Source organism: Olea europaea, unplaced genomic scaffold, assembly GCF_002742605.1.
Source record: "Olea europaea var. sylvestris unplaced genomic scaffold, O_europaea_v1 scaffold355, whole genome shotgun sequence".
Lineage (NCBI taxonomy): Eukaryota > Viridiplantae > Streptophyta > Magnoliopsida > Lamiales > Oleaceae > Olea > Olea europaea.
The window spans coordinates 334,557-349,893 of NW_019254664.1; the positions used below are offsets into that span (position 1 = coordinate 334,557).

At 35.5% G+C, this 15,337-nt stretch overlaps 1 protein-coding gene across 1 annotated transcript; it reads left to right on the top strand.

The window, feature by feature from the left end:
- Positions 1 to 8,985: 8,985 nt before the first annotated feature.
- On the top strand, positions 8,986 to 15,331 carry LOC111386415 (dihydrolipoyllysine-residue acetyltransferase component 5 of pyruvate dehydrogenase complex, chloroplastic-like). Its single transcript, XM_023010878.1, has 6 exons — positions 8,986 to 10,089; positions 10,898 to 11,089; positions 11,196 to 11,283; positions 14,540 to 14,610; positions 14,710 to 14,793; positions 15,092 to 15,331. The coding sequence occupies exons 1-6, from the start codon at positions 9,178 to 9,180 to the stop codon at positions 15,194 to 15,196; spliced, it is 1,452 nt and encodes a 483-aa protein (XP_022866646.1). The 5' UTR covers positions 8,986 to 9,177; the 3' UTR covers positions 15,197 to 15,331.
- The last annotated feature ends 6 nt before the right edge of the window (positions 15,332 to 15,337 follow it).

The following is a 15,337-nucleotide window of genomic DNA, read 5'->3' on the forward strand; positions in this document are numbered from 1 at the left end:
GACTTCCAACACTTCAACTCCAACTGGACCAGCGGGGCAGCGACCAGGCGATTATTGATCTTTCATGTAGTGTAGGGTTTTATCTTTTCCCAATTGAATTAAAACCCCCAAATCCCTGAAATCAAAAAAAAAAAAAAAAAAAAATCCCCAAATCGATTTCTGTTGAAACTTCACTCCAAAACCCCCCAAATCCTTCGAATTTCTCCATTGGTTTCACGAAGCCGGCTGCTCTCTTCTCTTTGGCAGGTGATTGTATCAGCATTACCTTTCCTATTTTTCCATATTGCCCTCAGTCAACTGCTTATTTGGAATGAACTACAAGTTAAGCTTACCGACATAGAACACTATGTTAACTGAAGTTGATTGGTTAACACTTAACATTCTTGCATAATTTAGGTCATGTAGCAGAGATGAGTTACCTGTAGTACTAGGTCAGCCTTGTCGAGTTGCCGTCACTTAATGTAGTGTATAGGGGATTCTGAAAATAAAAAGGTTGTGCAACTAGAAGCATTTATTGGACAGATATCTAGCATTGTCAAACTAGAAAGATACTGTTGACTCGATTCAATGTGGCATGTCTGATGTCTTAGAAGTATAAATTTGTTTTGATGTAGTATTGTTACTTATCGAATTGAACTAATATTTGATCAATTCCAACTGTTGGAAGAGAGATCGAAGTCAGTACAAGAAGTATGTAAAATGTTTAAGCTTCTAATAAATCTAATGACATCAAAACAAATGGAAACTAAATTACTTCTTTTTTTTTTTTAATAAATAAAATAGATGTTGAATTTTAGTAGGTCTTCATTGGGTTTCTCTACAATCAGTTTTCCTATAATCCTATTGATCGAAGTTTTGAGCACCAGATCTTGACATCTGCAGATATGATTACCCAAATGAAACACCTGAGCAACTTGTAAGGATATTCTACCAAACTCTGATTACCCAAATCATGTTGTAATTGAACCTTTAAACTTCAGTTAGAATAATTCTTTACGCAGGTTAATTTAGATGTCTCTGTTGTGGGATACAAGAGAGACTTGTGTTGGGCTCTACAGATTTCTGTTGGTAATTGGATGACAAAGTTCAAGATTGTGCACATGATGTATAGCATCTTTAGTTATGGATATACTTTAGAAAAGTTCATTGCAGAGCCGGTCCTGTAACTAATCGATGAAGATGTGTAAAAAAATGGAGATTAATAAGCTATTAGTGAAAAATTAATGTAAACAGTTCACTATTTTTATAATTATACAATTAGATGATTCATTATGAATATATTTATTTATTGCTTATTTGAGTGGAAGGGCAATTTTGTGTCTTTACAACAAGTTAATGGAAAATTTGGATGGAACAGTCATTTGAAACAGTAGCTACTAATTCATAAAAAGTTAAGGATAATGATGTTAAGAATTAAACTTTGAGGATAGAAGAAGTGTAAAGATGGACTGTCAGGTCTCTTTTGTTGGCAGATTTTTTGAAGACGATCTGGTAACAAGTAATTGTAAGTGATCTAAAGTGATGTAATAAAAAATTATTTCGTTAAATTTAATGAAAAGACGAACGACAATGTGAAAACCAGACGAAACCAGAAGCCTGCATCGATTTCATACATATATACGTGTAAGCAACGGAGACAATAATCAATTAACCATTGAACGATGACTTTAATTGTGAGATGATTGATAATATTTATTTGAATATGGAGATCAACATTTCTATCATGTTCATATTTGTATTAGCGTGTAATTTGATGATCATGTTAATATTTGTAATAGCGTTTGATGTGAAATTTTTGTTTCCGGGTTGGGAGTTGTGAGTCTTGTGACAGTGGAATTCTTGAAGGTGTAACTCCGCAGTTACATCGAAATTCTACTTGTCAGGTAAGCAATGACTTACCTTAACTTGTTATTGAAGAAATTAAAAATGTTTGAAGCCTTGTCGGCTTATATGATTGTGGCCTGGTCGGCTTATATGATTGATTATTAGAGGATCAACAATTGCACAGGCGCACATAATAACTATATTGAAAACTCTAATTGTGTGACGATTTGAGATATTTTGTAATTGTTTTTTAGGTTAATCATTGGGCATCAGATATAAACTCATACACCATGCCTCCTAAATATGAGTCTGGTGCTCAAAAGAGAAAGAAGAAACGAAATGAAATTTCATTAATTCAAAGTCAAGCAGGGGATATTGGCAAGTACTTTAAAAGCAACAATGTGAATACGTTGAATGAAGATGAAGTAGAGATTCAACCTGCATGTGTTAATGAAGTAGATGATAAAGATGAAGAAGTTAGTCAACCTCCCTACGTTAATGTAGTAGATGATAAGGAAGAAGAGGTGATAAAACCTGCATGTGTTAATGAAGTAGATGACAAGGAAGAAGAGGGTTGCTTTTCTCTAAATTTGGATGATCCCGGGAATTGGAAAATCATTCATCAGAGAACAAGTGATTACTTAGTTGAAAGGGGTCCAAAAAGAGTTGATGACATCTCGTTTCCGAAAGATTGTACAAATAGGCATTTTGATTCTTCACAATATAAGCGATTACTATGAAATGGGCAAATAATTGATAGAAGATGGCTAGTATATTCAATATCTATGGACATGATCTTTTGCTTTTGTTGCAAGTTGTTTAAAACACCCAAAAATGTTACCAAAGTTGGCCAACTTGGTAATGATGGATTCAAAGATTGGCATAATTTGCATCAATCTATTAAAAGTCATGAAGGAAATGAAGAGCATTTATGTTGCATGACTAGCTGGATTGAATTGGAAAATAGGCTTCGAACAAAAACTACAATTGATAAAAGCGTTGGATTGTTGATCGATGCAGAAAGAGAACATTGGAGGCATGTATTAACAAGGATAATCGCTATTGTAAAAAGACTCGCCAAAAACACCTTGCCATTTCGAGGAGATGATGAGAGGCTAAATATTGAGAACAATGGTGTGTTTTTACAAATGGTGGAAATGATTAGTGAATTTGATCCAATAATGAAAGAGCACCTTCGGCGGGCTAATGCAAAAGAGATTCAATACACGTATCTTGGCAAAAAAATCCAAAATGAGTTGATACAGTTGTTAGCTAATGAGGTAAGAAGTGCAATTGTCAAGAAAATTAAACATGCAAAATATTTTGCAGTTATACTTGATTGTACTCCAGATGCAAGTCAGGAGGAGCAGATGTCGTTAATAGTACGATTTGTAGATGATTCGGCAAACTTACCTATAGTTGAAGAACATTGACTTGAATTTTTGAAGGTAGATGACACAACAGGACTTGGACTTACAACCGAGCTTCAAAAGGCTTTGATCAAACTCGATTTGGATATTGATGACATTAGATGGCAAGGGTATGATAACGGATCTAACATGAGTGGGAAGCACAAAGGTGTGCAAAGAAGAGTACATGAAATAAATCCCCGAGCTTTCTATACTCCATGTGGTGCTCATAGTCTAAATCTAGCGTTATGTGATATGGTGAATTGTTGTTCCAAAGCTGTATCCTTATTTGGAGTGATACAACGCATCTACACTTTGTTTTCATCTTCTACCAAGCGATGACAAATTTTTAAAGATAATGTAAAAGGGTTAACAGTGAAGCCGTTGTCACAAACACGTTGGGAAAGTCATGTTGAGAGTGTGAAGCCTATAATGGAGCAAACTGCACAGATAAGAGAAGCATTACTTGATTTGGCAGAAACTAACGAAGATCCTAAAGTAAAGAGTGAAGCCGAATCGTTGGCAACACATGAACTTCAGAATTTTGAGTTCTTGCTTGGCATGGTAATCTGGTACAGGTTGTTGCATGCAGTCAATATTGTGACTAAATTTTTTCAAACTGAATCCATGGATATTGATCATGCTATCAACCTATTGTAAGGACTTGTTTCATTTCTTGAAGATTATAGAGAATCTGGATTTGCCATTGCCATGGATGAAGCGACAAAAAAGGCAAACGAAATGGGAATTGAAGCTGTATTTACAGGAAAACACATAATTCGAAAAAAAAAGCAATTTGTTGAAAACTGTAGTTATGAGGTAAAGCAATCAGCAGAAGAATCATTTAGAGTTGAGTACTTTGTTTTTATAATTGATCAAGCTCTATCTTCTCTGAGGACTCGATTTGAGCAATTCAAACAATATGATGGTATATTTGGATTTTTGTTTAATTTGAAGAGGTTAAGGAGTGCAACTTTATCAAGTTTGTTGAAATCTTGTATGAATCTTGAGAAATATCTTGAACATAATGGGCTTTCGGACATCAGTGGAGATGATTTATGTTCGGAGTTACAAGTCTTGAAGATTTATTTACCAAATGAAGCAACAAGAGCAATTGAAGTGCTACACTATTTGAAGACATTGGATGTTTGTTTCCCCAATGCTTATATTGCTTACAAAATTTTGTTAACCGTACCGGTTACAGTTGCATCTGCGGAAAGAAGTTTCTCCAAATTGAAGTTGATCAAGACCTATCTCCGATCAACTATGTCACAAGAAAGATTAAATGGGTTGGCTATGTTATCAATAGAAAAAGAAATGGTTGAGCAGCTAAATTATTCAGATTTGATTGATGTTTTTGCCTCTAAAACAGCAAGACGAATAGTATTTAACTAATTGTTTGAAATTTTTGGTTTGATGATTTATAATATAAATCGTTTCTATGATATATTTCGTTGTTGTTTTAATATTAGTTTTTTAAGTTAGCAATGAGTCGCATAATACACCTTTGAATTTTGTCGCTGGGGGGCCTGATTTTCATCGTCCGCCTCAGGGCCCATCAAACACAAGACTGGCTCTGACGAGCGGTCCGGCATTCAATGCGGGTCGAAGCATCTGGTTGCCAGCCGAGATAGCGGCGGGTTCTCTGCTCCTGCGGGGATGGAGCGATAGAAGTTTTGAGAATTCAAGAGAAGAATTAAGAACAAAAAATTTTATGATGCAATCATGTTTAGTTTTAAAAGTGTTATTAAATTTCAAAATTTCTTGAAGTTTTAATAGAGCAAGAATTTTCAAAAAATATGCATAAATGGATAAGGTATACTCATTTGCAAATTATCCACTCACTGAGCTATGAGCTCATATATTTTGTAATTGAACAAGGAAGAGATTGAGATTTTTTTTCTTCTATTTCATTCTTACACGAGAGTCTAATAGTTCTTGAAATCTCAAAGTTAAAATGTGACATTCCTCTGTATGAGAAATAATTCAAAGACACAGAATAACCCAGTATTTAATTTACTGGAAGCTGGTATCTAGCAAGCCCGGATTGGAAAATGCCTCTTGTGATGGGAAAGAATTCGATTTTCTACTCTTGGGAAACAAACTTTCCAAAGAATAGATTAGAAACTTGTATTTTGGACAGGGAAGGAGGTCTTTAAAGGAAATTGTTGCAAATTAAAGGAAGATGCATCTAAAATAAGACGTTATCGTATATTTTGGTGACGTGTTCACATCGTATATTCTCATTTGTCCTTCTCAACCCTTATCAGGGCCACCAAATTAGTGGGCAAAACCTCGAGCACGAGCACGAGCTGTTGGGAAAATTGGTGATTTGTGTGTAGATAAAATAATATTTAATACAACTATTTTAAACATAAACATATGAGTAATATAATTCAATAAGAACACAAACATAAGAGGAAAGTTAGAAATGGCAAGCCTTGGGAGTCGCGTCGAGAATGCTATCCTAAAGTCGTGTCGTCTCCCCTTCGTGCGGGTTCTTTTGATACTACACGACTCCAAAATAAAACTCATGTGACTCTCCTTCTGTAGGCACGACCATAGAGAAATAAGTGAACGAGTTTCTTATCGAGTTGCCAAAATAGTATAAACATGGTATAAAGTTATAGAGATGATAATACTTTTAGTTGTTGTAAGATATGTTCAACAATGAAATCCAATCACCTTTTTATAGGTAAAATTTCAACCCCCCACATTTATACTATTAAAACATAAGTTATAATATGTATTATGGTATTTTAATTTTGTGTTAAAACTTAAAATTAAAAGGTTTTAATTTGAAAATTGAAACTTATTTCAAGTTATAACCACAAATTATAATATGTACGATACACTTTATTAATTCAATTTGTATTAAATTGCAATTAAAATAAAAACAACAAATTATTAAATTTGAACTTTAAAACTTAAATTAAATATTTTTCAACACAAGCATGGCATCCTCATCCTTGCTCCAGAAGAACTCACGGCCATTGATGGCAGTGCAGTTGGGGGTGGTGCAGGACGACAAAATGGTGGCAGTCGCAGTGGGGTCAGAGTGAGAACAGAGAGACAGTCTTCCAAACTTTTCATCTCTTTAGCTACAAAGTTACACGCGAAGTTTCTGATAAATGTACTCTTCTTTCACGATGGACCATCTCATGCTGCAAACTAGTTGCGGCATTTCATAAAAAGTCCAACAATGAATAGAAGTTTACTTTTTCACTTGCAGATCTTTTACTAGAAGCATATTTGAATTGCCTCAAATCAGAAAGGCATCGGTTTAATTTTTCACGAGCTTTGAGTCAAGCTCTATTTGCACCTCTCCCTCTGTTGAAGATCTAACTTTCGTATAAAAAATACATAAGATCTAAATTTCAAAGTGTTGGAAATTTAGTGTAGTGGATGAAATCGGATTATTGGCACCGTATATGCAATTTATATGTTGGATTTATGCACACCGTGTATACAACATATCGTATTTACACGTACCGTATATAAAAATTACTGTATATGCATATTATCGTATTTACAGCTTACCGTATATGCATCAGACCGTATTTACAACAATTTACCGTATATGCAATAACATACCGTATTTCCACCAACATACCGTATATGTAACGGATTACCATAATTGTATATATTGATTTTGAATATACCGTATATGCAATGAACAAAATAAAATATAGTAGATTTAAATTGTAAATAGAATCAACAAATTAATCTAGTTGGCCAAAAAACTCAAATTAATTTTTTTAATAAACATAAATAGAATGACAATATAATAAATTGCAAATTATATAAAGCACACAAATAAATTGTAGAAATATTAAATAACAGATGGACTTTCAACTCTAGGCCTATGCGAGCACAGTTTCCTTAAAATAGTTCACTCCTTCACCGTAGGTGCTTGAGATTTAATATGAGCGTCTGTTTCTTCGGATATAACTGTAAACCAGTATAATCTGAGCAATACAGAAACTACTCCGACGAACTAAGTTAATATTCCAACAATATCACCACCAAGACGAATGCGGACAGAACAATAATATGCAGTATATTTTCATGTATGCAGACTGTAATTTTCGTGTATGTAGACTGTATTTTCATGTATTTTTCGATATATCAGAATTGTTGGAAATGAGTCTTAATATAAGATAAATTAGTCATTAACTCTATGATAATAAACATCGGAGTCACTTCAGTTTCTACTGGAGTTTTAGCAGTTTCACAAACTCAAAAGTCAGTTGGAGAAAGTGAAAAATTATAAAACGTGGATACTTCAAACGAGCCAATTTTTGCTCCGTTCGATCTGACATTCATGTACACAGGTCGCGCCCACACACAAGTTCAAGGTCCGAATGCTATTTTGGTCCGTGATTTGCACCCCTTGCGAGCGCACGTGGAGAGAGCCTTTATACTATACATAATTACATTATTCCAAAGTGTAACCATATATAAGTGATTCATGCTTTCTTTTTTTCCTATGTGGGGCAAATCTAATTTTTCCACATAAATCATCTTCCAATTGTCAACTTTGAGCTCTAATCTCTCATTCATCGATTTATCATTTTTGGCAAGTAAATATATGATTTTGATACTCTCGAGAAGGAGAACACAAATTAACTTTGATATTTCAAATTGGACCAACGTGTCTCACCAAATATTGTGTCAAAAATGAGCCATTTACTCATTTTTTTCCAACACAAAGAAGGGTCAACAGCGTTATCTGGGAAGTTAGCTCGAGAATAAGGTTGATTTTCCAACCTGAATCAATCATTGCCATGTTTCGTTGGTCTCTTGCTTCGTTCCGTTCATTGTCAATGAAACCAAGAAAACAAGCAACTAAAGAAGAAAAATAAAATAAAATGAAAAAAGAAGAAGAAGAATTCAAGTAAAGCTCAACTTAATCCTCGACAATGACGTCACAAACTTGTTGTCAATTTTATTATCACTCTAATATACGGATCGTGAACAAATAATAGAGTGGACGTAGAGTCCAAATATCTATACCACGATGAATAAAGCACCTAGCATAATTTCCGATTAACTTAACTCTAATTAAATATAAACATAATAAATAGATAAAATGTGATAATCTTAACAACCTAAACTCATTAACTAATCTAAGTAGTAGGAAGCATTTATGAATACTTGATTAATGAACAAACACTAGGACCATGTATTCACCCATTTGAATATCAATTCCATGATTTGACAATATATATTTGGTTATGAAGATCAAACTTAATGAGCAATCAAAGACATTTTTCAATTCTAGACGAATACGATATTGAGATTTTTTCCCGGAACGTGATTGGTTTCTAAGATCACTTCCGGCTTTAGGCCTTTTATTAGTTAGTCCTGGTAAAGCCCCCAGGCGGCGTATTTTTTTGAAACGAGGTCCTCGGTAACGCGACATAAAGACTCCTTATTCCTGCAATCAAAAACTTTTTTAAAGTTTAGCAAAAAATCGAAGACATGACTATTTGTTAATGGTGTGACGAGGCGTTACATGTGCATTTGGTTAGCCACAACACTAATTCCTTTAAAGTTTCTAACGGATGTTATGCGGGTAAGTAACGTTCAACGTTTGGATAAATTTTGTAGTAAAAATTTGACATTTAAAATTTCAGTAGCAATAAAAAATACATACATAAATTCAGTGATCACTGGTGCAATTAACTCTTATTTTTGTCATTTCTTTGAGAGGAAAAAATGGTATATTAAACCGAGACGTACACTCATAATCAACATTGACACTGGTGTAAGGTGGTTGAGTTGAGACCTCCGCCCAGTTCGATGCATTCGAGGTTTCTATTACAAAAATCTATCTTTCCCTTCGTAAATCCTATTACAGACCATTACAATCAACCAACTCCGTTTTTATTCTCCTCTCTATCACACGCTTCACATAGTTGCTCTTTGTAAACTGTAAACAATGTCGCACGTCCTTCATACCACCTTCATTCCCACCACAAAAACTTCTCTGCGCCGCCAATTTAGAAAGATCCACCACAACCCGACTGCCGGGAGAATCCAAATTCAATCTAAGATCCGAGAAATATTCATGCCTGCACTCAGTTCTACAATGACGGAGGGAAAAATTGTCAGCTGGGTCAAATCGGAGGGCGACAAGCTATCTAAGGGTGAGTCCGTTGTTGTTGTTGAATCGGACAAAGCTGACATGGATGTTGAGTCATTCTATGATGGATACCTTGCTTCAATTATTGTTGAAGAGGGCCTCTCCGCCCCCATCGGCTCCCCAATTGCCCTCCTCGCCGAGTCGGAGGACGAAATCGCCTTGGCCAAGTCACAAACACCATCCTCTTCCACTGCGGCCGATGCCGTGAGTGAGAAAGATACCACTACTACTAACACTGATGATGGTGTTGCAGCTGTTGCTAGTGTAAAAGTAAGTACTACTAGTTCTACGGCTGTTGATTTGGGGTCAGTTAAAGTGGGGTCAGTTAAAGTGGGGTCTGGGGTGCATCTGGCGTCGGAAGGGGGAAAAAGGGTGGTGGCATCCCCATACGCCAAGAAATTGGCCAAGGAGTTGGGGTTGGATTTGAGTGGAGTAGTGGGGAGTGGGCCGAATGGGAGGGTGGTGGCAAAGGATGTGGAGGCTGCGGTGGTGGCTGCTGCCAATGTGAGTGTTAGTGGTACCGGTCCTGCAGTGGCACCAGAGGCTGCCAAGTCGAGTGGTCGTGCTGTTGTGGAATTGGGGTCAGTGGTCCCATTCACCACAATGCAGGGCGCAGTGAGTAGGAATATGGTGGAAAGCTTGAGTGTTCCCACATTTAGAGTGGGATATACAATTACCACAGATGCACTTGATGCTTTATACAAGAAGGTAATGGTTCTTCGTAAACTTACGAGTTTTTTTTCTTTCTTGATTGCTTAAAAAAAGTGTTGGTTTTTCCAACGTTTGATGAATATTGCTGCAGATTTGAAGTTGGATTTACGAAATGGGATGGGATATGAACAATTTTTGATAGAATTAATCGAATAATTTGAAATGCTGTTATATCGAAAATGGAGTAGATATTAAATGAAAATCACCAAAACAAGTACAATTGGTTAATATTCTGATGAACTGCAGATAAATTGGTATATGCTTTATTTTAGTAGCTAATTGACACTGAAACAAATTGTAGTTTTTGATTTTGAATTTTCTATATGCTTTGAAGATTTAATTCTGTAGTGAGAATTGGGAGAAATCCAGTAGAATTCTGGATCTTAGAGAATAAGATTGCAGTTGAAGAATAAGTGGAATGTGCTGATGATGAATGGGAACTCTTTGCAGTATATATAGTATCGATTGAACCCTCTAGAATAAGTAGTAGATTTAGGAAATTTTTAAAACCTTTTGGCTGGATTTTTGAGAATGTTGAGATTGGGATTCATATTATGAAGTTGGTTACAATTTTTTGTCGGAACATTATTCTAGTGATCTGATGGTGCTTTTGCACGAATGAGCTTCTTGTTCCTTCAGGTTATGTTTGATGTTCGATATCTGGTATTGAGTAGGATTGGACATCATGAAAGAAGAAAATAAGTTAAAACCTGTCCATTTTATTGTCCAAGTGTACCAAACATGTCCTTACTCTTTCTCTTTCTGTGATTGTCTGGCGAGTCAATCCTTTTAAATTATTTTCTAGATCAAGTCAAAGGGAGTGACCATGACTGCGTTGCTGGCGAAGGCAACTGCACTTGCGTTGGTTAAACATCCTGTTGTGAATTCTAGTTGTAGGGATGGTAAGAGCTTCACGTATAACAGTCAAATCAACATTGCTGTTGCAGTGGCAATCGATGGTGGGTTGATTACACCTGTGCTTCAGGATGCAGACAAGGTGAGAATTCTCACGTCATTAGTATTCATCTTCTATTATTATGGGTTTTTACTCTTCCTTAAGGACTTGTTAACCAAATTGCCATTGTTTGTCATGTATGTCCTAGATTGACTTATATTCATTATCGCGAAAGTGGAAGGAGTTAGTTGATAAGGCACGAGCAAAGCAGCTCCAACCTCATGAATACAATTCAGGTACATTTATACATGATTGCACAAAATTATTTGCTCCTTGGACTTGTTGAAGCACCTTGTTATTAAGTTTAAACTGTTAGAGGAGAGACATATTTATTTATAGAAAATTAGTCTTTAACGCAGCCCATCACTTGCATGCAAGATTCATTTTTTATGTAGGTTGATGCATGCGCAATTTTCATAAATGAGAGATGGTGAGACTTATGCTCTTCTGCTTTGATAATAAACAACCTCCTCGAAAAGCTTAAACTATTAGTAGAGGGACACATTTATTGAGATTTAGTCCAACAAGATTAGGCAAATTTTCTTGAAAATTTCACCTTTATTTGCTGGAAATGACATTCTATTTTCAATATCTCGGTCTTCATAATTGGTACAACTTTTTACATTTTCTCCTATCATTTTCATTTGTTGATTATGAAATTTTGCGACTTATAGATTGTGTTAGCTTATTATATGTGAACATTCATAATATATGTATGTGACTGCGTAGGAATTGTCGACGGTAAATTTACAATGGAAATGAACAGAAGTTGGGCAGTACCAATTCTTTGGAACTCACAAGAAAGAACAAGAAAAATTGTTATTGACCCTTTGGTTGATGGTGGTGTGGTGATGGCTGTAGGATCTCTGATGATCAAAGTAGCAATTTCTTTAAAGAGAGAAAGTTCGTATGGATTGCAATGAATTAAAGATATTGAAAGCGTGTAAATCTGCGTACCTCGAAATATGAATAGTGGTGATATTTATAATAGGAAGATTGTAACCGTCCGGTTGACGATAGCAATGATCCTCCAAGATCCGCAGGTGGTTGGAGATATGGCCCCAGTTAAGAAAGGTGGAATATGTGCTTCGATAAGTTCACATCTTTGATATCTCCCAATGGAATGGACTTGATAGATCATTTCTAAACCCGGTTTTCTTGCGGAACGCCTACTTTTTAGATGTTTGCTATCTGAGTTGAGGACATAGCTACGAGAGAAAAGAAAGAAGATCTTTCCAATGTCTTTACCTTCAAAAAGCTAAGGAATATAGGAATTACTAGTCTTAGAATCGAGTTGGACCGAAATAAAATAAAGGTTTTATCTTTTTTAAAACTCATTTTTCGTCAAATTCATTTTCAACCTGATGCAGGATAAAGAAGAGGATAGCAAGAAAGGGGGAGAAACCGGAGAGAATGGGGGAAGTAACAGGAGAAAAAGCAGAAATTCAAGGGAAGAGGGGAAGGGAGAAGAAGAAGAAGACGTCACAACCAATCTCAATTCATCATAATCATCAAGCTGAGCAAATTAAATGACAAATTAGATTTAAATAGTCAAAACAAAACCCAACTTAGAACGAGCTTGAGCTAATACAAGCCCAATTACATAAATAAGAATCTAAAACATAAATAAAGTCCAACTAAAAATAAATAAAAAGTAGATGTCTCATCACAACCTCACATTTCATAGGACCCAAATATGATTTTTAGCAAATTAAGCAGGGGTAATTTCATCGGATAGTTCCTTTGAAGAGCTATCAAGAGATAAGACCACATCCTCTCATTTGTTAAGCAGATTGAATGTCATCCTTATCTGTATCTTAGACCCATAGACCTGGTCAAACTCCTATCTAGTCAAGTCTTGGAGGTTCCAGGTTGACTTGTCGTTTTTGGACCGTGTTATGGGTCTTTTGATGTTTATGAGTTGATCCAAAAGTGGAATCGCATTAATTGGGCCAACTTGTGGGCCTCATTATGCATTATGGGCCTTTTGGGCTGGTGGGATAATTTTTGCCCAATACAGTAATTAGTGTGGTTCCATTGTATATGTATAGCACAAACCCTCAGTATTGCTTGTGTTTGTTTCCAAGGAATCACGCAATTGGATAATAGCTTACATTAGGATGCAAAAATGAGTAATAATTGATCTTGAAATTTTTTTGTTATCTGAGATTCATGTTCTTATAAGAGAGAATTTTAGCAGGAAAATACGAGCTGTTTGTCCTACTTCAGAACCCTTAAAGAGTCGAGCCTGGTTTGGTCTGTATATCTATTGCCATAATACAATGCATATTAGATTTTTATAATATTGAAGTCTTAATACCTTCTGCTGAATCCTGAGAAATTCATGCCATCAGCATGTAGTTGACTGTATACAGTTTGCATAAAATGACAAAGGATGTTCTTTTTATATCAGAAAAAGAAAAAAAGGTCCTTTTCCTGCTTCCCATTGACCGTAAGATTATTGTGATCAAACTGGCTTGTATAGTAATTCTGTCAAAACTTTAAAATCTAGACGAAGTCTAGTTATTGAATGAGCAAAGCTTAATCCTCTTGCAATCAAGCTGGTGAACATACTGGTGTTGGTAGGTTTTATATTTCAATCAAGTTCTGTATCCTGTCCAACAGTGGATGGATTACAAAGTATTAGAATTCACGTGTCAATACTAGCCAGAAACTCATAATATGTTTTTTATTTTGCCTTCAAAATTTTCGGTAGATATGTAGTTTAACACTTTAAATTTAGGCCTCATCTGGTCTGAACCTTTTACCTGATTTAATCACTTAAATTGATTAAAAACCTCACAAAACTGATTACTGATCATTTGCCATATATATATATATATTTTTTTTTTTTTTGGAATTAGTGATCACTTGAAGTGCTCCAATAACTCTAGTCTAGCATTTAACTTTTGTAGATCTTAATAAGCTGAGACACTGACCACATCGAGTAAGTTTCTAGAACGAGAAAATGAAACATAGCCTTTTAAATGTTATAATTCCAAAATGCGTGTCTTGCTTCTAAACTATTTCCTTCATGGACAATGTCCTTTTGACAAACTTGGCTTCTTCGTTCAAAGAATGGCTGAATGTTTGGGACTCTGTTGCTCTTTTTTGTCTCTATTGTCCAAAGATACTTGTGCCTATGTGTTGGTTGCTACTGTGTTTTGGTAAAAGAAGTAATTTGCATGTTGAGTTGTTGGATTATTGTTGCTTTATAACTGTATCTGCTGTTTTTTCTCGATCAATTTGACCAGTGGGTTGAGCTGGTTGACTACAGCTTGACCAACTCGACCTTATTGTTCAGTTAAATGCACCTTTTCTAGACAAGATAATCATTTTTAAAATGGTGAAATCATGTTGTGCTGTCTCTGATGACGTCCATCGACCTCAGAAATGAGAAAGGGAAACATTAAAAATTCCAACACTCGTTTGTTGCATAATACAACAACCTTGTCAGATTTTTGCTTACCATGTTGTTTGCTTGTATTACAGGCACTTTTACTCTATCTAATCTAGGAATGTTTGGTGTGGATCGCTTCGATGCAATATTACCACCTGGAACTGTGAGTGAACATCTAAAGTCTCCTGGATTGGCCACAACGTAAATTTCCAAGGCATCTATTCAAAAAGCCTCACTCTTATTAGTTTTCGTTTTTTTTTAGGGTGCGATAATGGCTATTGGAGCGTCACAGCCCTCTCTGATTGGTAACAAGGATGGTCGAATTGGCCTGAAAAGCCAAATGCAGGTAACTTCATGGTTATTTTAGACGTCTTTCTTTATGGCATGTTTGATATGTAGGATTGGACAGAAATGACGTCAAAATATTGTTATCGTACTTAAAGTACTATCCAATTATGTTTATCAAACATGACCTTTTACTTGTTTGGTAAAGAGGATTGGATAGCATTGAACAATATTACTAAAAAAAGAAGCTAAATTCTTAGCTCATTCTGTGCAATCCGCGCTTGGATACTGCATACGAAACATGTATTTCATCACAATTTTGCAATTGCTTATTACAATGTCGAACGCAAATCTTCTAGGTAAATGTAACCGCTGACCATCGCGTGATATACGGTGCTGATCTGGCAGCCTTCTTGCAAACCTTAGCCATTATAATCGAGGATCCTAAGGATCTCACTCTTTAAACTCCGGGAGATTCAATTTTTAATGTCGCATTGGCTTTTGTATTTGAGCTCATAGAATCACATTGTCGACGAATTCAGAAATTAATGTCTGCTCAGATACCCCAAAAGATGAAGCAAAGATGTTGATGGGCTCATTTGTAG